Genomic DNA, 23,871 nt, shown 5'->3' with positions numbered 1-23,871 from the left:
ATTATTTAGATTGATTGAATATTGTTTAACGTTCCTCTCCGGAATATGTCACTCATATGGAGACGTGATTATTAAGAGAGTAAATACAGCGAGTATGCATAAGCTATACAATGTCTGTTAGGCGTCTAAAAGTGGCGCCGCTCCACGCACGTGAGGGGAATCCCAACATGATGTATACAACTCAGACGCATTTGTCCGACTCCAACGAGTTATTAAGAGGTCTTTGATATTTTATTTCTCTATATAAACGTATGGACTACAAAGCTCTTACGACAGCATACTCTTTATAAAGGGCGAACGCTAAATACTGTGAAGTTTTCTTTACTAAATTTTTGTACCGTTTTGTTCACATTGTAATGCGCAAATATCAAGTAAACAAGAAACCCTTTTTGACTGCATAGCACTTTGAATTTTTTTCATCACGAATAAGTCTGCATGGCACTTGTTCTATAAATGCTAAAAATAAAAATATCTTACTATACGCATCCATTTGCAGTATATCTGCTGATGTGGTATTCCAACTTATGATGTCTTGATGCAATTTAGTTCTTGCTATTACACGGATGCATAATACGATTAAGTGCATTCATCAAGACCATGTAAAACTTGTTTGTAGCTACTACTTTATGACATCCTTTACAAAAGAAGGGACCCTGTTTTTTTTTTGTTTTTTTTTTTTTACCAAAATCTTGGTTCCGTCTATAGACCAATCGTTGTCTGTTTGATATCTAATTAACAAATCTAGCATCGGTACAGTGTGTATGTTCCTCGAAAGAAGATAACCCCTATTGTTTAATAAGTCAAATGTCAAAGTCAAACTACTATAATATTGAAAAATATTGTCTGCTCAATATCTTGAGAAGCATTTAACAATAAGTAAACATGAGGACAGTGGTTGTTATTAAGGAGGATACTTTCCTTATCGATAGTCAGGTCACAAGATCAAAGGCCAAGATGAAGTATGATTTCGTACTAACAAATGTTTCTTCCTATCAGTACTCTCAGTACTTTGATTAAATATTAGATGGGATGTGTATCACATTAGAAATGGTTCATGCAGATGTATGTATTTTCGGACGACTGTAATCGTTCAATCATTATAATCTTTAGTCGTACAAATATTATACGAGTGTATTAAGTGTCCAAATTTTAATCCTATTCTTTATGCAATTGTATAATTATTCAAGACTGAGTATACCATAATGTGCATAAAATGGTAAGATATCAGACGGAAAATGACCACTCTGAAATCATTCAAAATATATGATAGGATCCGTATTGATAACATCGAAAATACTGCTGAACATATCCATAAGTAGATTCTTAATATCAAAGCTTAAACATTTGTTATGAAAATTTCAAGTTAATAGGTTTAATATATGTATATAAAACCCCTCTACAAATTCAACTTGTGCACGTTCTACACACATGCACACACACGTACCATCATGAAGTTCAGAGTGCTATATGAAACCATAGCAATCCGTAGCTCATGTATTATGAAAGTTAACTTCGTAAGGAGCATTTTGGTAAACATTATTAAAATCAAAGAATGAACCAGTTTTCATGATTCAAGTTCTTTGTTGTTCAGAAATGTTTGTATTTGAAAACACAAAAAGAAAAGAAAACAAACAAACATTAAAATTAGGACACAAATTGCCATTGACTGCATACATTTTCTATGATATTTGCGTTTGCGCAGGTTTTGATGAGTTGTAGCTATAATTGATTAAAGCTCATTTGATTATTGGCTTTGGAGCTTATCTGCAGACAGATAACGAGAATGTCTGGTAGATACAACTATGGCTTGATTCTTTCCATTCTATTTCACTATGTTACGACGAACAATATGTGCATAAAACCCAGCGATGATGAGATTGGCAAGAAATTACCAGTTTCCCAGTTCACGGTCTTATTTGAAATCGGTCTCTATATGTGTTTAAAAGAATGCGAAACCTACGCCATGTGTTTGTCGATCAACTTCAACCGAAAAATGTTGATGTGTGAATTAAACAGTCAGAAGAAAAATGAGAGCTTGTTATTAGTGGATGATGACGATTTTATCTATAGGGATTTACCAGGCATTGTGAGTATTATGTTTACATACTTTAGTGAAAGACATTAATTGTCAACTAAGGGGGAATAAGTTTTTGTCAATTGTTTTAAAAATATTTTTCATCCCTGATGTGTCCAGAGTTCTGCGTTTGCCCAACTATCTATTTGGTATTGCTTATAACAGTTATGAGATTGATCACTGTTTGTTATCTTCACCTTTCATTCTGAAGCACGGATAAAATGCTGGAATGTATCTGAAAGGAAGACAAATACAACCTATCATTGGGTCAAATGCTGTCTGACGTGTTTCATACCGATTGTTAGGCCGTTCTTGGCACATTGATTTTGACTACGGATAACTCCGTTTACCTGATCAAGATATATGGCTGACGACGGGTGTGACCGTTCGACAGGGGATGCTTACTCCTCCTAGGCACCTGACCCCACCTCTGGTGTGTCCAGGTGTCCGTGTTTGCCCAACTCTCTATTTTGTATTGCTTATAGGAGTTATGAGATTGATCACTGTTCGTTATCTTCGCCTTTCATATGAGAGTGAAAAAATGTGAATTTTTAGTAAATTTTGCAAAACTGATGTGAATTTTTCCATAATGAATTATTCCCTTTCTTACAATAATGTTACAACTATTGTTGCCATAGAAAGAAGATAAACCTTTATGTCAACATGACAATATTTTCTTTAAGTATATATACACAAAATGTAAAACTTTTACGGTACCAATTTTGATGCACCAGATGTGCATTTCGACAAATAATGTATCATTAGTGATGCTCAACCGAAATGTTTGAAATCCGAAATAACTATGAAGATTTAGAGCTAAATATAGCCAAAAACAGCTTGCCAAAAAAGTGGAGCCAAATTCGTCCAAGGATAAGAGCTATGCATAAGGGAGATAATCCTGAATTTTGAAATAAATTTCTAAATTTTATAACAGCAATTAAATAGACATCCGTATTTTCAAGCTAGTAACGAAGAACTTAGATACTGGGCTGTAGAGACCCTCGGGGACTAACAGTCCACCAGCAGAGGCCTAGACCCAGGGGGTGAGATATACTGAACACAACAAATTACGATTTTAACAAGAATCATGAATTTCTCATGTAAATCGTCATTAATACGTATTATAATACAACATTTGCCATACCGGTCATATTCGCCATCAATTCAAGTGGTTTGGGTATATGATTTTATTTATTTAGTCATAATTGACCAACAGTGATCTCGCAGCTTATGTCACTTGAAGTTGAACATGTTGATGTGTAGTGTATTTTATACACATGAAAGGTGAAGATAACAAACAGTGATCAACCGCATACCATATTACGATTCGGTCTCTGTCAATCTTTGCTTTCCTAGTATATCAACTCTAAAACATTTTAAATGTTTGAAGGCATATTGTATTTGTTTCTCTTTTCAGTTTGATTACAGAGACAAAAAATGTGGAAATGTATCATGCGAGCAACACTCCAAATGTGTCCAGATGAAGTTCAACAATTCCTTGTGCATCGCAATAGGTAGTGCATACTTTTAAATGCAACTATCAGGGTAATGATTTTGAAAGCTAACTATTATCCAGTTGAAGTCAATATATGTGAAGCTATAAGCTAGCAATCAATTACAGGTATGAATTTGATAATGAATGTCGTATGCTTGGACCATACAACTAGATTTCATGATTTGTTTTTGGAGGTTGTGCTGAGCCCGTTCCAGACTTAAATAATGGACGGATTGCAAATCAGTCGTTTTCACCTCCATCAGTCACATTCGAATGTAATCCTCATCACAAAGGTGTAGGCACCAACACAATCACGTGCCCACCCGGTGGGAAGTGGTCATCATTGTCATACCGATGTGAACCAGGTACAGATACTAGATTGTTTGTAATACGACACCATATATCGAAGATTAAAGATACAGTGGTAAAAAACCTTCAGAGTTCTCATTTGAAAATTTGATATGTGATGTAACATATCTCATTTGAGGTCACCTGACGTAGCTGATATAGCGTGTCTTAATTTTAATTCTGCTGATGTGTAAATGAACAGTTTCATATGCATGTGTAATAATGTTCAACTGAATTATTGAGTATAGGTATGAAGATATTAATGAAATACTTTTCCTTTTCACATATATAGATGTCACTTCGAAGTGAGGGTGGGGGTGAAAGGATGTGTAGATATGTATATGTTTTCTGAGTTGTTCATATTTCTTATATGTACCCCCGTTAAACAAGCATATTTTTATCACTTGACCATGTCAAAAATTCTAAGTACTTACTACACAGCCGAAATTAAACCAAGCATCTATAAACTATTTCGCATCTTTTAAAAAAAAATAATCATAGAACTCAACATTGACAACTAAATACTAATTCAGCAGTGATTCATTTCATATTAAAACCTGGAGGAGGAACTTGACAGATTTAGAAATTGCTAATTTACATGTTCCTAAGCAGTAAAGAATATCTGCAGGTCCATGTCACTGAATTAAATCAGTGATTATCCAGATTTGTCCCCTACAGTATACAGCTAACCCGGACACGTATTATCCAGGGGGGATAACTTAGGATACTAGATGAAAGAGAAGAAAACACTCCTGATTAGAAATATTAACGTAGTTCCACCCTCTGATGACGTCATAAGATTTCGCGAAGTCAATGATTTAATAAGAGTGATGTATGGCAGAAACATCAATTTTGTTGGAGTCTTTTTTATAGTTATTGTAAATAATCTTGTTAACCACAAAATATTTCAAAAGTTTAATTTTATATATGAATGATCAATTATATGTTTCAAAATATTGAATCCAAGGGCGATAACTCTGTTTTCATTAAAGTATTTATCGAGTCCATTATGCGGAAGATTTCCTTTAATTTTCACAAACATTTTGTATATTTTTTAAAGAAACAGTTTCATGAAATTGTTAGGAATACTATTTCATTGTTTTAACCAGTTTTCGTGAAATTTTGATAATGATGTTTAAGGAAAATTGTAATTTCTTAAAGTTGATAACAGATATATGAGTGTTATTTGATAAGAAAAAAATATCAATACCGCAACATTCTTATTTTATCATTTTGATTTGTTACTAAGATATATTATTTGAAGATTCACCAACCCTGTATAATAATGAACCTGTACTTCTAGAGAGATGTAACTAGCTTAAAACAAAACAACTAAGGTGTAAGTGTTCAAGTTCACTTGTATTATTATTTAGAAGATATTCGTGTTGACTAGACGTATTCTTTTATTTTGAAAACATTTTATTGCATAAATAAACAAAGGGATAAATTACAAGTTCTAGCATCTCAGAAAATCTCTCCCGATGTAATATATATGTGTATATGCATATACCGTGCCCTTGTAGATTATCTAGCATTTACAAGAATTATTGAGAAGTGGAAAAATGGAAATATATCATTTTTTTTTAAAAGTTCACATTCTTGTTGATATATACATCTGTAAATAGCAACCTACACAGGAAACACGGCATACACGTATAGCAAATTACCTCAAACGCACATTAGAATGTAGACATGCAGCATGTATAGAGAATCGGTGGTTGATTGTATGGAAATGTGGCTTAAAATTGAGAGCATTAAAATCAATTTATCCATACGTGCATTTGTACAAATTTTACTATAGATATACCTGTCTGTACTCATTTATGAAATTGATTAAAACATAAGTTGTACGATTTCAGCATCAACTCTCAACATAAAGTGTGCGTGTATGCACCTAACTATACTGTGCAGTAATAATGACAGTAATCTAGCAAACAACGCATACAATTTATATACTACCTCAGAGATATTGTGAAAATGTATAATACACAGTGATCATTGTCGACTTTGATTGTTGATAACTTTCGATTTAAGTTATTCATTACGTCATTACATGTATTTCAAATTTCAACATTTAAGTGCAATCTTCCTCTTCCATTCATTAGTGTAATCATTATCTTTCTGACTTGTTTCGTATCGATTGTTAGGCCATTCCTGACACACTGATTTTGATTACGGATTACTCCGTTTACTTCATTGAGGTTTAGAGGCCACAGCGGGTGTGACCGATCCAAAGGAGATGCTTATTCCTCCTAGGTACCTGATCTCACTTCAGGGCCCGTTTTACAAGAAGGTCTAGGACCAGGTGTAAGCTTAGTCGGGTGTAAAAATAGGACTAAATCTTAAAACTGGACTAAGTTGTGTTTCATAAAACAGACTACGTTTACACCCGACTAAATTTAGGGCTTAAATTTAGGCATGCTCATGACTAGGTGTAACTCTTAGGCTGTAAACAACTACACGAACAATGGCGACGGTGTTGGTTTTGAAGCAACGCAGACAGTGGTAGATAAGAAGAGAAGGGGTTTTCAGAGACTGATCAAATTGACTGTTCATCAAATTATGATTCTTTAAAAAAATGATATAAGAAATATCTAATTCCTATCATTATAAACTTTAACAATTTTGCTTAAAAGTGGAATCCATTTCATTAATTTATAGTAAAAAATAAAATGACACCTACTATTTGAAAAATTGCTATTTTGTATGAAATCTATGGTTAAAAATGTTTCTGGAAACAAACTTATGGGCAACTCCTGTACATGTATATCTGATGATAATATTGAAAGCTTTCATTTTTGAATTTTTTTTTTTGACTTTCATTTATACAAAAATCATTGAATGTAATACGTTAATGTCATATTTTATAATTATTTTGCTTTACAATCAAGGATCGTTAATGGTTGCCGTGTAGATATTTATTCCTTCCAATTAATCACGTAAATTAGTTTATCGGCTTATGTTACGCCCTAATTTTACACCTTTTTGTGAAAAGGGCCCCAGGTATATCCAGGGGTCAGCGTTCGCCCAGCTACCTATTATGTATTCCCATAAATAATTTTGAGATTTATCATTGTTCGTTTTCCTTAACCTTTCAAACAGAACACGTGCTTCTAAAAAAACTAGATTATACGAAAAGAAAAAGTGTTCCATCGTGTTTGAAATGTTATAACGAGCCCGGTCGGTATTGGGATGCTGTTCTCTTTTCTATGTTACGGTCTCGTATAAAAGTGTCATTATAGAAAATAATAGCAAACAAGCTAAATGATTGATTATCAAACTTACTTCGGTTTCTAACGTTATAATTTAAAATGTTTAATCGTCCCGAGAGGTTTATAACACAAAAAGCAATATTGGTAAAAAAAACCCACCAAACAAGCCGTCGCTTTAGTGGCTATGAATTATGCATTGTGTTAATAAATCATGAAGCCAATTACAGCGTCATATTAAAGGGTTGTCCATACTGTGTTGTGGAATTTGATATGATCAATAGACTGTCCGAGGTGAAAAGGTTTAACAATGAATTAATTGCTTGTAACGGTGCAATTGGGATTTCCATTTTCTGGCTCTCTCGCCCGCAGACGATTCTCATCCTAACTTTAAATTCCCAATTGATTAATAAGTTATTACAGTGAAAATTACTGGAGAAAATCAGAAGGCCCATAAAAATGTAGAAGCCTAACATAATCAAAGCCCCTTTCACGGATGATACACCTAAACTCTCCTAATCGTCAATCCGTGGTGGTTCTTGACAATCTGTTATCACCGTGTACAAACCGTCTATGCATTCGACGTCGTCCGAATACAGCCATAAAATCAATAACTGATCATTCAATTTCAAAAATCATAAAAAAAATGATCAATATATGTTATAAAATGAATTCATAAATGACTGAAGAACATCACCAATCATCCCTAAACAGATGATTTTGCTACTGCTTAAAAAAGTTAGAGAAGTTCTGGGAACTTGTCATTCAATATAAATCAATCGTCTACATTCGGAAATCGAAGCAAATGCAAATATATCGATGCACAGTTAATTTTCTTCAACGTACATGCATGTGTAGTTTCCTTAAACTGTGTATTCAAAGCAGTTGATATAATCTGTCAACATCAGACTAAATACTTGCAATATTTTTAAAACTAGATCTAGTATATCCCTACCATCTCACCATTTTTGTCAGCAAAAGACGTGTAGGCCTAGTCCGTTTCGAAACTGTCATGATGTCACGATGACCTAATTCGTAGCTCTGTAAACGTAAGCAATCGGCTGTATGTTTCTGAGTCGTAGTAAAATAGAAATAAAGTTCTTGCTTTTGTGGATGATACCGGATACCATCCTTCTCAAAATGTCATTTGAAATATAAATGCCCCGGCTTTTATATTTCAAACATTTCTCGACCCCAGAGGTTATCCTGCAACATGTACGAAAACACGATCCTTATTTTTTACATTTACGATGCTACCTTCAACAACAGGAGCCGCGATTGGTATCATTAAAGTGATAAATATGGATGTAATTGCATGAGCTAATTATTGCTATTTTACAATAATATTTAGAACAACTCAAATCTCCGTTGCTGTCTATGCAATGGTATTCAAAACCACAGGAGTGTCAACTGTTATATGTAGAGTTACAAATAATGTATATCCAGAATTATACGATTTGTTATCTTCTCAATGATATCTAGAAGACAACCCCCACATACTTTCAATTTCTCATTATTTAAAGTAAGTGATAATTTGATAATGCATTTCTCTCTCTCTCTCAGCTGTGGACTGTTTAGAGCTGTTTCAGAATGGACAGACACGTTCCGGGGTATACACAATATATCCAGGTGGCATTCATTCTAATGTGCTCTGTAATATGGACATATCAGGAGGAGGATGGACGGTGAGTCAATGCACACGTCAATTATCTTTCTTATCATTGGGACAATGCTAGAAACTGTACATGATATAAACGCACAGAAAGGTAATTTTGAATCAACTCGAAAACGGCCACTTAAACATCAATGGACATGTAAAGATCTGAATAGTGAAAGAGCTAAAACTAGTATACATTATATGTTTATGATACTTTTACATTTCCACGACACGAGAATTCTTTTCGTTGGGAAGAAGTTTTTCTATAGTTTATTATGACGAAGTCTAAACCTAAAAAAGATTTTCCTAATAGAAATCTCGGAAAATGAAAATTTCGTATGTATTCCTAACCGAAATACATTAAAGTAATAAAGATTTCTACAACAAGAAAGGTGGAGACAACGACCAGTGATCAATCTCATAACTCTTATAATTATACAAAATAGAGAATTGGACGGATATACCAGACTTGGGATCAGGTGCCTAGGAAGAGTAAGCATCCCCTGTCGATCGGTCACACCCGCCGTGAGCTCTATATCTTGATCAAGTAAACGGAATAATCCGTAGTCAAAATCTGAGTGGCAAGAATCGGTATGAAACATATCAGACAACATCTGTTCCAATGATAGATTGTATTGGCAAACTAGATCGTTATAGTGATGGTAGCAATTGCGAAATGCTGAATTTAAACGAAATTGTTGAAACCCCATGTAACATCAACATGTTTGCCAGTAGCCTTCCTCGATAAAAAAAAAAGATCATATGCTGAAAAGACCTTGCGTTTCGAATCAGTTGAGACCTAAAAAACAATATGTAGATGATATGAAATATCATCTACATATGTTTATGTTCCGACGTTAGAAACATTGCCAAAGAGATATATTTTAAATGTGGCAAATAAGAATAATTGATACAGCGAAAAATACTTGTTACTGTAACATTAGCATTAAACAATCATTAGAAAAAGTAGCCTCGTAAGAAAAAGGAATATCACAATACATCATACATATTGTCACATAAAGGTTATTATTTGTAGGTAACTGAATGCATTTATAATGTAAAACTTATACGGTACCAATTTTGATGCACCAGATGCGCATTTCGACAAATAATGTCTCTTCAGTGATGCTCAACCGACATGTTTGAAATCTCTCTCTCTCTCTCTCTCTCTCTCTCTCTCTCTCTCTCTCTCTCTCTCTCTGTGTGTGTGTGTGTGTGTGCGTGTGCATTTGTTGGCATTCCACCCACTTATTCTGTCCTTAAGTGGGGGACATAAATTCCCTGTTTTAGATTCCTTTAGTAATGAAAGCACTAAAGTTCTAAACTTAAGCTGTTTCATAGTCAAATTTCAAATTTTCAGCAGCTAAATCACACTTTTTCCTCCTCTGGTGTTCTCAGGACTACTTATTTGCTCTAATCTCAATTTTGTGTTTCTATGGTATCTATGAGAAGGATTATTGTTGTTTAACTTCACTTTTGCATGATAAAAACTCGAGTTTAAGGACATTGTAAAAGATAGCGATGACAGCATTGAGTGGAAAAAAGAAAAGAAAATATAACAAATGATCCAAAGTTTGCAAGAACATTTCAATAAAGGGATTTCAAAAACTATTTGAAGGATTTTTTTAACTTGAGTATAACATCTAAATAAAACGTTCTTCTGATATATGAAGCTTTCAAACAATTGTTACCTGGCTCTTTATTTTTTAAACAATGGCATAGTCTGTTTAGTTCACCAGAAGATCAAATTGAAATCACAGTTCACTGCACATAATGAAACATTTTTAAACATCGTCATAGTCCATTAAAATCGTTATAACATGAAGCTCAATACACACGTTAATTATAAGCATTAAGGACCAGCAGGTGCGCTAACACATACTTATTAATCAATCAATATACTACACGTAGTTTTACTAATACTGTTATTAATAATGAATAACAATTTCCTCTTGACTTCTATTTGTTACTTTTATTACAGAAACTATGAGAAAGAGAATTTATATGTAGATGAATAAAATATAATTGGATATAACATCAAGGTACAAAGAGACTTGCTTCATTAGTTTCATTGTCTGTGCTTAAAGCTTTTTTACATCAATGCTAATATAGGCTTCTTTCTTAAATCTCAAAATTAAAACAAAAATTAGTATGTTTTGTCACCAAGGTAAGATATTTTCAAACTTCAGTGTGTGAAATGAGTTTTTCCTCAGATTTAAGATTATTCTCTAGTGAACGTGCCACTAAAATACATTATGGCTCTGTTAAGAGAAATATTTCAGATCTCCCAATACATCTTGCGACTAAGAAAGCAAAATGATGAGGGAATACATTATAGATAAGGGATATTGAAAATAAAGTTGAAATTGCACTAGACGAATAACAAATTCCACTCGTATTTGCACATATTTCAAAATGTCAGAGTTTGGGTGGTAAATTGTCAAAGTCAACCGAAACCACTTGTAAAAGCTTTTCAGTTATTGATACAGACTGAGGAACAATGAATAACGAACCAATTGATATAGGAGAACAATGGAAAATATTCTATAATATGTTTATACAGTGTGTCATAAGCAGAATGTAAAAATGCGTTTAACTGTACCTTGATTACTATAGCGTATTTTGAGTATTTGCTTAATTCTTATTTCTAAACCAGTATCGTATATAATGTATGTGTGGTAGGTGAATCCTATATAAATGATTGGTATAGAAAATGAATTGTTTCTGACTGTCAAGGGTTTCTGATTCTGGCAGAAAATTGCTCTCTCCCCCCCCCCCCTCTCTCTCTCTCTCTCGCCCCTCTCTTTGTCACGAAAAATTTAGTCCCGAATTACCGTCCAACTTCTATTGTACCAAATATATTAGAATTGATAGAACAACATGTTGCAAAAAGTATACGAAATTTTAATACAAATTATGTGGAAGTAGATTATTTTTAGTGTGACTCTAAGGAATTTAGCTGGAGAACCCTGAACTAAATAAATAGATAGACAATGTATTTTATAAAGCTTAAATGATACTAGTAAGTCCCTACAAATATGGAGTAGGATTTTCGCGACTGTTAGATATGATCCATATCATAGACGTTCATCATTTAGTTGAGTTTTTAAAATAATGAAGGTAAAATGCGCATATGAGTCCTTTGAAAAACCCTCAAATACTTCTGAAAACTCAATTTGTGTGGGGTGTTTTAAAATGAAGTTGGTGGAACATGGCTTAAACGTAATTTCAGAAGAGCCACGAATCCCGTGTTTCTTAAACGTGTATGTAGCTGACGGGTTTACTGGTGACAGGGTCTATTTTGTCCCTTAAAAAAACTACCTAGGAAATTTGTGAACATATCATTAATATTTTCTTTTGAAAAGTACAAAAAGTAGTCTGCGTTGATCGACAAATATAGAATTGCTTAGGCTCCTGTGTGAGGTTCATTGAAGTATATTGGGGATGGCAAAACTTCAGCCTATAATGTATTGATGAATCCCATTCAATAATTCATAAACAGTGTACATGGATTTAAACTCATGAAATTCAGATAAGCATTCAAATGATTTAGATTAGCTCATTAGAAATAAGGTGTATTTAAGTTCGTTGATACTAAAATCGATAGAAAATTTTTGCACAATAACATCGCCACAATCTATTTTTATTATCATTTCTATGCGTTATATAACGGAGCTAGCATCCCTTATTCCGGAATTGAAAAATAAATATGTTCAAACATTATCTTATGTGGTAAATGCTATTTTGATAAGAATGAAAATTTTAATTGAATGGTAAAACAAATGGTCTTTTTATATTCCGATATACATTTTGTAAATGAAAATAAAATATGGAAATAGAAAATTAATTTCATTTCTGAAAATACATAATGGTGTGGCAGCAACGCTTCATGCCGGTATAACTTCCATGAAGCGCGTTATAAAGTACGAGTGCGAACGTAAAGGATATCTATCCATACCATTTTGTATATTTCATTAACGAAATTTATTTTTTATTTGGCGTCATTATGTTAAAGCCAAATTCAACGATATTGCCTATAAATATACATATTATAATATGATTACGGTGCTATGGGGCGAGCACAGCCAGTGTTTACTTTCATGTATGGGTTTATCCATAAGAAGCACGTAGAATCTTGAAATTCCGAACCTTTCCGAACGTGAAGAAACAGTAGTCAGAACACTTTAAAATCTATAGACATTTGAGTCGCCTAATCATTCAAGGCGGTAAAAGATAAGACAGTAGATGTAAATAATGCATTCTGACGTCATCAATGCCAATGGCCAACTAATAACTGAACTTTATTACAAACAGGATGATATGAGCATTTCCATTGTCACTTTCCTATAATTATACAAGAATGTTCCATTATCGCCTACGTACGTCTATCAACTGATTCGATACACAAGTTCCGGGTAAGAATAGGTTATCAGTACCCCCTTGCTTGTCGTAAGAGGCGACTGAATAGGATGGCCATTCGGATGGGACCGCAAAAACCAAGGTCTCGTGTCACAACAGGTGTGACACGATAAAAATCCGTCCCTGCTCAAAGGTCATAAGTGCCGAGCATAAGCCTGAGTTTTGCAGCCTTTCACCGGCAGTGGTGACATCTTCATATGAGTGAAAAGGTCTCAACATTCATTCAATCAATCAATCGATACGCAAGAGCTTGCGCTGCGTATTATCACATTTTTAATCGAAGCAGGCTACTGACAAAGACGTTGATATTGAGGGGTTTCAGGGGTCAGCATTTCGCATATTCTATGGTCGTTATTACAATTTAGCTTTTTATGATAATCTGGCATTGTGTCAATGCTGTCTGATGTGTTTCATACGTATTGTTAGGTCGTTCTTTATACACTGATTTTGACTGCAGATTACTCAGCTTACATGTATCTAATCAAGATATAGACCTCATGGTGGATAAAACCGGTCTACGGGGGATTCCTACTCCTCATAGACACCTGATCGCACCTCTGGCGTGTCCAGGGATCTGTATATACCCTCCTGGTTGCCAAATTCTTAAATTCGTATTCCTTATTGGAGTTATGAGATTGATAACTGCTCGTTATCTTCACTTTTTCATTTAGATTCCGTCAAACAATATATATCTCAAAATATTCACAAATAAAAAATTATGAATAGTTTTCTTTATTATTCTTTCTTGTACATGTACATCAAATAATTGGATTTCAATTTTAAAGTCAAACAATATAATTATGAGTAAGATCATGGTGAACAGAGGTCTTGACAAGATTCGAGAAGGTCACAACCTGCAAAGACTTTGTTTGAAGGAATAGAAATGGCGGTATCCAGAATGGAATGGAGAAAATGTTCGTGATAGTTCACGTTACCATTAGAGCTTGCTTCGCTAGCAACATGTTAGGAAGAAAATTGAGGTTTAATAACGTATTTAACACGTGTATAGGACAGAAGTTGCTCAAAATCCAAATCTTGGCTACATTGTTTTCCCTTCAGTTTACTTTGTTCGAGGCGTCAACGTAATACATCTGTATAACTCGTACTAAGAGTTTTCCATTGACTAGCGTGGAAGAACGGGGTGTTGATTCTCTTCAATCAATCCCACATTATTTAATTATCCGTGTTAAATGAAGATATAGCAATTATAGCGGGCGAAGCTCGAAGTTATCTGTAGCCAAATCATGTGCCAAGAACGGCCTAACAATCGATATTCTTACTTTGAGCATCATATAAATGAACTAAATTCAAATGTTACTTGTTAATTTCATGTGTGTATTCCAACAACCTATCATATTTTGAATTTTCCCTTCTAGTAATAGCGATTAACTTCTGATTATCCGTCTCGTCTGTGTGTGTGTGTGTGTATAAAATATAAAACAACCCAATATTTCTAACTTCATCTGCAGGCATCTTAACATTCGCTTGGTTTATATACGGTCGAAATAGCTGCGCAGCAAATCTACTCGGCTAAAACTACACAGAACAGTGAATAGGGATTGTCTACGATTGTTTACGATTTTGAAAATAGATATAAAGAGGTCATACAGAAATGAATGCATGGGATAACTCCTGACTTTTGTGTGCTTATCCTTGGACGAATTTGGCTCCAGTTTTTGGCACTCTAGTTTTCCTTTTAGCTCGTACAAGTTCATTGTTATTTCGAATTTCCCAAATTTTGACTTGAGCATCACTGAAGAGATATTATTTATCGAAATGCGCATCTGGTGCATCAAAATTGGTACCGTATAAGATTTACACATACATTTTACCCTACATTTTTGGCAAGTCGTAAAGACATCTTAAAGAAAGTGTAAAGTTCAACAGCCCCCAGACGTTTTGGCGGGGTTTGCTCCTCTATCGAAACGTATTTTTATTAGAAATTGTCTCTGAGATACGTTGGTTTGTTTTTAATTGTTCTGATGGATCTTTGGAATTTGTTACATGAATAAATATGTGTTATAGGAATAACTATGCATATGTTTTATAAATATCTATTTGAATTTTATTAGGTTATTCAGAATCGCTTTAATGGATCTCTGGATTTCAATAGAAACTGGACAGATTATAAAAATGGATTTGGATCACCCATCGGAGAATACTGGATAGGTAAAGTTAATCTTTTTTTGCATTTTGTTTTCAAATAATGCTAGCCACTTTCAATTTCAATCGTGAACCATTAATTTGAAAATCATTGATTTTACTGATCAAATATTTAGCAACACGTTGAATAAAAACAATAATTCAATGTTTTTGGACACATCCATTCCTCGCTCAATACCAGGGACTAATGTCTGATTGCATGTTTAGTAATCCCTTCCATGAAAGGTGAAGATAGCGAGCAGTAATCAATGAAATGTAAAGATAACGAACAGTAATCAATCTCATAACTCCTATAAGCAATGCGAAATAAATAGTTGGGCAAACACTGACCCCTGGACACACCAGATGTGGGATCAGATGCTTAAGAAGAGTAAGTATCCCCTGTCGACTGGTCACACGCACAATGAGCCCTATATCCTGATCAGGTAAACGGAGTTATCCGTAGTCAAAATCATTGTGTCAGGAACGGCCTAACAATCGGTATGAAACATGTCAGACAGCATTTGACCAAATGATAGGTTGTATTGACGAACTAGGTCGTTACAACGACCACAGAATTTGCGAAATGCTGATTTCAATCGAGACTGTTGAAAAACATATACAATCAACTTGTTTGTCAGTAGCTTGCCTCAATTTAAAAACTGACTATATACAGAACAAGCTCTTGCGTATCGAATCAGTTGAGAGATATAAACACCATATGCAGGTGATAATGGAATATTGTTACATAAATATGAGAAGTTGACGATGGAGAAGCCGAAATACTCTCGTTTGTCATACAGTTGAGTTGTCAGTTTGCCGTCTACTTTAAATAAAATATCTAAGTATGAAGCAGAAGTGGAAGACTCTGTGGTGTCTTTTATTTCGAGCTCAAATAGATAAATCGACATATGAATGATCGTTATTATTGTTAATATACAAAACGTCGTCGATATATCTAAATGTCGAATTGAAGGCCATAGTGGGAATTTTTTTCTTCTCACGTAGAATTTTTTGAATAAATTCTGCTTCATATGAATATTTAAATAGGTCAGCAAACTAAGGAGCACAATTCATGCCCATGGGGGTTGATAACTTCCATAAGCAATGCAAGAAAGATAGTTGGGCAAACACGGACCCCTAGACACACCAAAGGTGAGTTGAGGTACCCAGGAGGAGTAAGCATCCCCATATATACAGCTGCTTTACTGCGATCTCCTCTCTGTACACCTGCTTTGAAATTCCACAGGAAACGTGTCGATAAAATGATGAGAGTATACCAAACAGTTTTGTGAACACATTTTACACATACTGTGATCAGTCATCTAAACTTGGTTAAAATCATTTTTCTTCTACACCCAAGTACTCTCAATTTGAACTGCGGTTCTTAAATCACACCATTGATGTATTAGTTAGTGAATTTTCTTCCAACAGTCTATCGGAATTCCATAGTCATAATTGTTTCACCTTTATTAGCGGATTTTTCTTTCGGTGTTCTTATGAAGCAGACTTTCTACATTAGAAGAAAAACGTCATCAGATGCACCAACGCTGTGTCATTTATATCAGCATTAATAAGTCAATTCGATGTTCCCCAGTCAGCATGTAATATAATACATCTCACAGTATTCAAGATGAAAGGTGGAGATAACGAACAGTGATCAATCTCATAACTCCTATAAAGAATATAAATAGAAAATTGGGCAAAGACGGATCCCTGGATATATCTGAGGTGGGATCAGGTGCCTAGGAGGAGTAAGAATCCCCTGTCGACCGATCATACCCGCTGCGAGCCCTAACTTGATGAGGTAAACGGAGTTATCCGTAGTCAAAGTCTATGTACCTTGTGATAGCCGTATTTCTCTCATATTTACGTAAATAAGATACATATATTCCATGAAAGAAAGGTGTGAGAGATATTTCCATATTTCATATCACGTGACGTTTATATTTCATATTCCATGCCGTAATAATCAATACACAACTAGCACAGAGGCGTATTTAAGGGATCGCAGCCCCCCCCCCCTGCAATTAGTTTTTTCCAACATAAGGACAACTTCCCCCAAGACAACTCGCCCTCAAGACAACTCGCTCCTTCATCGGGACAACTCGCCGCTAAGACAACTAGCCCTCAAGACAACTCGCCCCTCTTCGGGACAATTCGCCCCCTTCACATCATACATGTTTACAATTATTATTTTTGGTCTAAGTCCAAGAAGTGTTTTAGCAAAAATTAATGAATTTCTTATAGATAGTATATACCTCACAGACAATAAGACGTGTTCACATAAACATCGAACTTCGTGTCTTTTTATGCAAGACGAAATATTTTAGTGAAAATCCAGTCTTTGGGTTCGATAAATTCATCATCACTTTTATGTACATGTAAAATATATAATTTCAGCGGAAACAAGTTAGCGTTTGGTATAGGGAGAGTATTAGCTTGGTCTACAGCTGACGTAGTATAATTATCAATAATCTGCGTCTGTTGTTAAATCTAATTGTTTGATTTCACCAAAGCTGTTATAAATTTACTTCAAACGTTATGAGGTACTCATCATCAAATTTCTTTACACTTTGAAATCGCCGCGTAAAAAGAATAACCCCGGGTAAAAAGAATCCGTAAAGGAAAGCCGTTATAAAATTTCTAAAATGGGAATTTTATTATTTTTCAGCGGGAATTAGGTGAGAAACGCATTAAAATATAATTACATATATCAGAATATTCATGCTTCACCTTTACACTTATGCATACTATATCGATAAAAAAAAAAAAACCACTCACCCCCCAAAAAAAATACCCCCAAACATTTCTCAGTATTTGCAGACATTTAATTAATTACCTGAAGATCAGTAAATATAATTTTCCTTGTCAATTGATTTATGAAAAATATAACTTTTTTCTGAAATGTAATAATCAAATCTGTGTATAATTCTATTAGAATTTACCATTCGTGTTAAAGTATGAAATAAAAAGACGTATCTTTATAGGGTTAAAAGTGTAAATAACACACACACACACACACACACACACACACACACACACACACACACACACACACACACACACAAAATAAAAATAAAATGTGATAATATATGTATATATAATATTGGGGGCGAGTTGCCTCAAGAGAAGGGGGCGACTTGTCCTGAGAGAGGGCGAGTTGTCCTAAGAGGGGTCGAGTTGTCTTGGGGGCGAGTTGTCCAGCATTCAAATCGTGGTATCTTGTTTAGAAAAATGTACAAAACGATAAAAGAGAAAATGATTTCTTCCACTCCCAAAGAAATAAATGACAAAATCTTTTGATTTCTTAAATTACTTTATTAGGAGAACTCCCCCCCCCAACCATTAAAAATTGCGTAATTTTACTAATTTCACCCCAGACCCCTGCCTCTTAAAGTGGTGCCCCCCGTAACCACAATTCCTGGATCCGCCCCTGAACTAACCTGCAACTTACTTCGATTGACGATTAACGAACATTAGCGTCTGCAAAACTCTTGTAAAAAATGACAAATTTTTAATGTCCCTGATAATCTTCAGGTGTATGTGACCGGACACAAAAATAAGCATTCCTTGATAAACTACCACACACTCAACAATAGTCACTATTGCCTCATACAAAGGCTGTGGAGTACATCTATGACATCCGGTGCGTTATGTCAGTTCACAGAAACCCAGCCCACACGACATACTAGTTCTACGCCTACCTCCACATTCACTCTGCCAACGTCTACTGTTGCTATATGTGTCTCAGGTGAAACAAATGCCTCCAATGTCCATGACACTCGAATCATTGCACGCGTGAAAAACGAAAGTCTATCTATGTCCATAACTACCAACAAAAACCACTTGGAATCTCTCTTCACACACTCGACATTAAATAACTGCTCAATCAAAATTAATATTGATGCTCCTCTAAGAAAAAAACCCCGTACAGTTGTGGATTCAGATTCTGATTAGGTCTGTCAAAATGTTTCGCGCTGATGGACTGCTGAATGACGTCACGCATCACCCTGATTATTGATTTATTGTGTACTTATTCAAAGAGGAATGACTCTAATACAATTCACTTATACACTCGTCGGCCGTTTTTGTTGTTGTCAGCAACGTAGTTGCCAAAATGAAGGTTGGGAATTATCAAAATGGCGTCGTAGGCAAAATGAAAACGGGAAATTTCTAGAAATATGAGACAAAAAGACTCTCTTATGAGTTGCCATGAAATATTAAGGTGATTCCACTCACGGGGTGGTAAAAAAGCGGTAAAGCCCTCGGCAAAGGCTCGGGTTGCACAGCTTTTTTGCAAGCCTCTGGTGTAATCACCTTATATTTCATGGTTACTCATAAGAGAGTCTTATAATCTTGATCAGGTAAACAGAGTTATCCGCAGTCAATATCAATGTGTCAAGAAAGGCCTAACAATCGGTATGAAAGATGTCAGCATTGGACGCAATATCAAGTTGTATTGGCAATTTAGATCGTTATAACGACAATAGAATTTGCGAAATGTTAATTCTAAACTAAACGAGGCCGTTGAAATCATGCACGATGAACTTGTTTGTCAGTAACCTGCCTCGATTCAAGAACAAGATGTTGCGTTTCGAATCGGTTGAAATATATATATATATATATATATATATATATATATATATATATATATATATGTAGGACTCCAAAGTGCGATGGTCATGCCAAAGTGCAATGATCTGCGCTAAACCCCGAGGGTATGACACGCCAAAGTGTGATGGTCCACACTCATGCACCAAAGTGTGATGGTCTGTTACGCCAAAGTGCGATGGTCTGACACGCCGAAAGCCATGGGTTTGTAAACGAGACAGTGTTTTGGTATAGACTGAACCAACGGTTTGTTGCTTCGCCAAATTATCAGTGCAAAATCCATGCACAAAATTAAGAATAAGAACTTATTTCATTACCATTTAGTGTTTTTCCATTGTGAAATCGGATATAATGTTTTGTATTATAGCATACCCCCAGGAATTTAATGGTGTACACATCAAAGTAATTAATGATCATGAATTAATTAAAGAATGTTTGAACGAGGTAGAGAGTTCGTCAACAAATGTACTTTGCCGTTCTCACTATCCTCAACAGTTTGAACCTTGCCGTTACTGTCGTCAATGTTGCATTAATTCAGTTTTATCTTGAAAGACGTTAATAATGACGCCACAATGACGTCACGTCACAAACGTTATTGAAATTCGCACCATCGACCTTTGTCGTGACCAAACGTAACGTTAACAAACCATTGCATTATATATATCCCAATGTGACAAATTGCTTCAGTATCCGGTAATCAATAGGTAGAAAATAAAATAAAATGAAATATGACAACACGTTATAAAAGGTAAGCGCTTTCATCTACCCCCCCCCCCCAGATGTTTTACATTATGAAAACATTATGAAAACAAATTATGTTGTTATGACTATAACAATAAAATGACTTCACGATACAGAGGGAGTCATTTGGAGTGTATTATTGTAACATAATACAAAGAATTTACATTAATCTATTAAACGTATGTCTAAATGAGCGAATAAATACATTTTCTCTCCTTTCCAATAAATTGTCCGTGAAAAGGTTGTAAAAAGGAAAAACGTTAAAATGTTTATTTCCACAAACGTCTAAATGTTCACTCAGTTCTATTTTACGGTATTCCAGTACTTGAATGTGTTGCTTATTTACACGAATTCTGGCTCTAAGAGTTCTTCCTGTGTCTCCGATATAGATTTGTCTACATCCGCTACATGTAATAACATATATTAAATGCTTAGAGCCACAAGATATATCCGCATTTACGATGAATTACTTTCAGTTGAAATTGAAACTTTGTCCCCCCCCCCTTCATACATGTATATGGACAAGTTCCACAACGGGGATCTTTGCATCTGTTGACTCCGGATTCAGATTTTCTATGAAATTTGAATAGAAATAGTATTCTACGGAGATTGTTTGGTTGTCTGTTCCTGTTAATGAATATTTTCGCCGTTATGCTAAATTTGTTTGAAAATACAGCTTGCTGTTGGGTCCAATATTACTTAACGTGTTTCATACACATTTTTAATCGAATCATTTCTTTCTAATTTTGAATATGCATCACTTAATTTATCTAAGTCTATGGGGCTCATAGGGAATGTGATTGGTGTTTCAAGGGTGCCGTCTTCGTAATGTTTCCGATATTGCATTGTTTGCAGAATTAATGGGATTTATTACTATTTGTTATCCTCATCTTTTCTCATTCTATTAGTATATTGTTAATATCAGGGGAAAAAATCAATCTCCCCAGCTTCTACCAACATGTAACCTGACACCGGACTTCTTTTTCATCTGAAAATATACATGTATTTTCATTCATAGGTAATGAGATTATCTACGAATTGACGAAAAATCACACCAGCTTCTTACATGTCACTATTATGCTGACAAATGGGACCAGCTTATTTCAACAGTATGAAACGTTCTCAATTGGAAATGAACAGGACAACTATAGACTTTACCTTGTCGGAAACTCCTCTGGAACTCTGGGTAATATTTCATTAACTTCCCCATTGTATATTTTCGGTAATTTCGTCAATAACACTGTATCAAAGCAGAACATAAAACCTTTCTTGACTGCATACGAAGCTGATGACGCATTTCTATATAAATATGAGTCTGTTGTGAATCTCTACCATAATGTTTAAACAAGACTTTCACATGTGAGAACAATCCATATAGCAAAAACATTTCAGATCGCGAAACCAAAATAGGCCGTTCATACATACGGTAAGTCTAACATTTTATGAAACTGAAAAAAAGACCTAACTACACAATGCAATTCTTGTTTAAAAAAAAATAAACGTCACGACAAACAACTTGCTTCAATAATGCTCAACAAATTAATTATAGCTTTTTAAGATATTTAGAAAATACCTTTTACTCCTCTTGGCCCATTAGTTGAGGGACTGGCCCCTAAATTTTGGTATCGGCAAATAGATCTCGTCATTATCAACAACTTAGTTCTTTGCAAATTATCTTTGTATAAAGATATGCTAAAGGAAATGTATCAACAATTGCACAAAAAACTAGCATGTATGTCGAAAATCGAAAATAAACTTATCGAGCTTTTGAGAAGATCTATCATTCCTGGGAAAAACCCAAATAAATCGGACGACGCTAATCAGAGAAATCCCGTGCACAAAATTAATAAAAAAAAAGAAACAGAGAAAAAAGCCCTTTAATTTGGTGTTCTGTTGGAAAAGGAATGCCTTAATAATAAGAATATGTTCACAAACTTTGTAACGGGAAGTTGACAGATGCAACTTAGTAATGATAAGTCATGTAGGATGTATTTCACTAATTCAAACAATTTCATTCTTCTAGTCTAAATCAAATGTCTCAGTAAAGGGATCTCTGTTTAATCAGACCTGCACTGAGAGTAAAATATTTATGGAAATACGCAGCGTGTCTAAATAAACAATGTAAAAATCAATGAACATATGAAATCAAAAATGAATATAGCTTTCGGAATTGCCAGTGAAACGGACTACAAAGGTATCGGATGAGACAGTTTTCACTGTAATTCTATATATACTGGTCTATGTATACCGGCCGATAGGGAATAATTACTCCTCCTTGACACTTGGTACCACCTCTGGTGTGTCTAGGGGTCCGTGTTTGCCCAATTCTCTATTTTGTATTGCTTATAGGATTGATGAGATTGATCATTGTTCGTTATTTTCACCTTTCTTACAGGTGATCATGTTTGGTATTATGAAAGTGTTTATTTATATCAACAGAGATTTATAGCACACTCTATTTCTTCTAGGAGACAGGATGATAAATGTACCATCCGGTGACAAATTAAACGGCATGAAGTTTTCCACAAAAGATCGGGACAATGATAGACATCATGGCAGCTGTGCTGATAACCATTTCGGAGGATGGTGGTATAATTCTTGTCATGACGCATATCTGAATGGCCTTTACGGGTCGTCGTCATGGATACAGCCTTGGTATCCTAAAATTGGTGATGGGATATTGATTAAGGAAACAGTTATGATGGTAAAAAGAAGTTAAGGGAAAACGGAAATACCAAAGTCGGTATCGAGGAATGGCAGGGGGAACCTATTGTTTTGGATTTTTCTACAAGGATTATATAAAAAAAAAAAACCTTTCTACGTGCCTCTTTTGTTCGTAATCAATTGTAAAACTACTTTTAGCTTTTAGCGATAGTTTGGAATAAATAATTCCTATATATTTTCCATTTGTTAATGCATCTTAATTCATCAAATATTTTGCTTCAAATATTTTGGCATTTTACGCCTTCCTAATAGTTTTATTTTCCAGAATAAGCCACTGAAATAAGGTAATAGATTAGATATGATGGAAATGGGAAACACATATATATATCTCGATGTGACAGAGCTTTCAAAGGAGATAGCTTTTTTGTCGAGGATGGGGCCATAATCTACATAACTAATAGTTTGCCCGACTATCTATTTTGTATTGCTTGTAGGAGTTATGAGATTG

General features: G+C 34.7%; 1 protein-coding gene across 1 annotated transcript; it reads left to right on the top strand.

Annotated features, from left to right (window-relative positions):
- The first annotated feature begins 1,720 nt into the window (after nt 1-1,720).
- Nucleotides 1,721-23,512, top strand: LOC125672684 (angiopoietin-1-like). Its single transcript, XM_056145559.1, has 7 exons — nt 1,721-2,086; nt 3,492-3,588; nt 3,764-3,934; nt 8,690-8,811; nt 15,275-15,371; nt 21,718-21,885; nt 23,168-23,512. Exons 1-7 carry the CDS (start codon nt 1,784-1,786, stop codon nt 23,416-23,418), a joined length of 1,209 nt encoding a protein of 402 aa, XP_056001534.1. The 5' UTR covers nt 1,721-1,783; the 3' UTR covers nt 23,419-23,512.
- Nucleotides 23,513-23,871: the final 359 nt, after the last annotated feature.

This window comes from Ostrea edulis, chromosome 7 (assembly GCF_947568905.1).
Source record: "Ostrea edulis chromosome 7, xbOstEdul1.1, whole genome shotgun sequence".
In the NCBI taxonomy this organism is placed as follows: domain Eukaryota; kingdom Metazoa; phylum Mollusca; class Bivalvia; order Ostreida; family Ostreidae; genus Ostrea; species Ostrea edulis.
The sequence above is the reverse complement of the archived record's forward strand: the minus strand, read 5'-3'. Positions and strand labels throughout refer to the sequence as shown.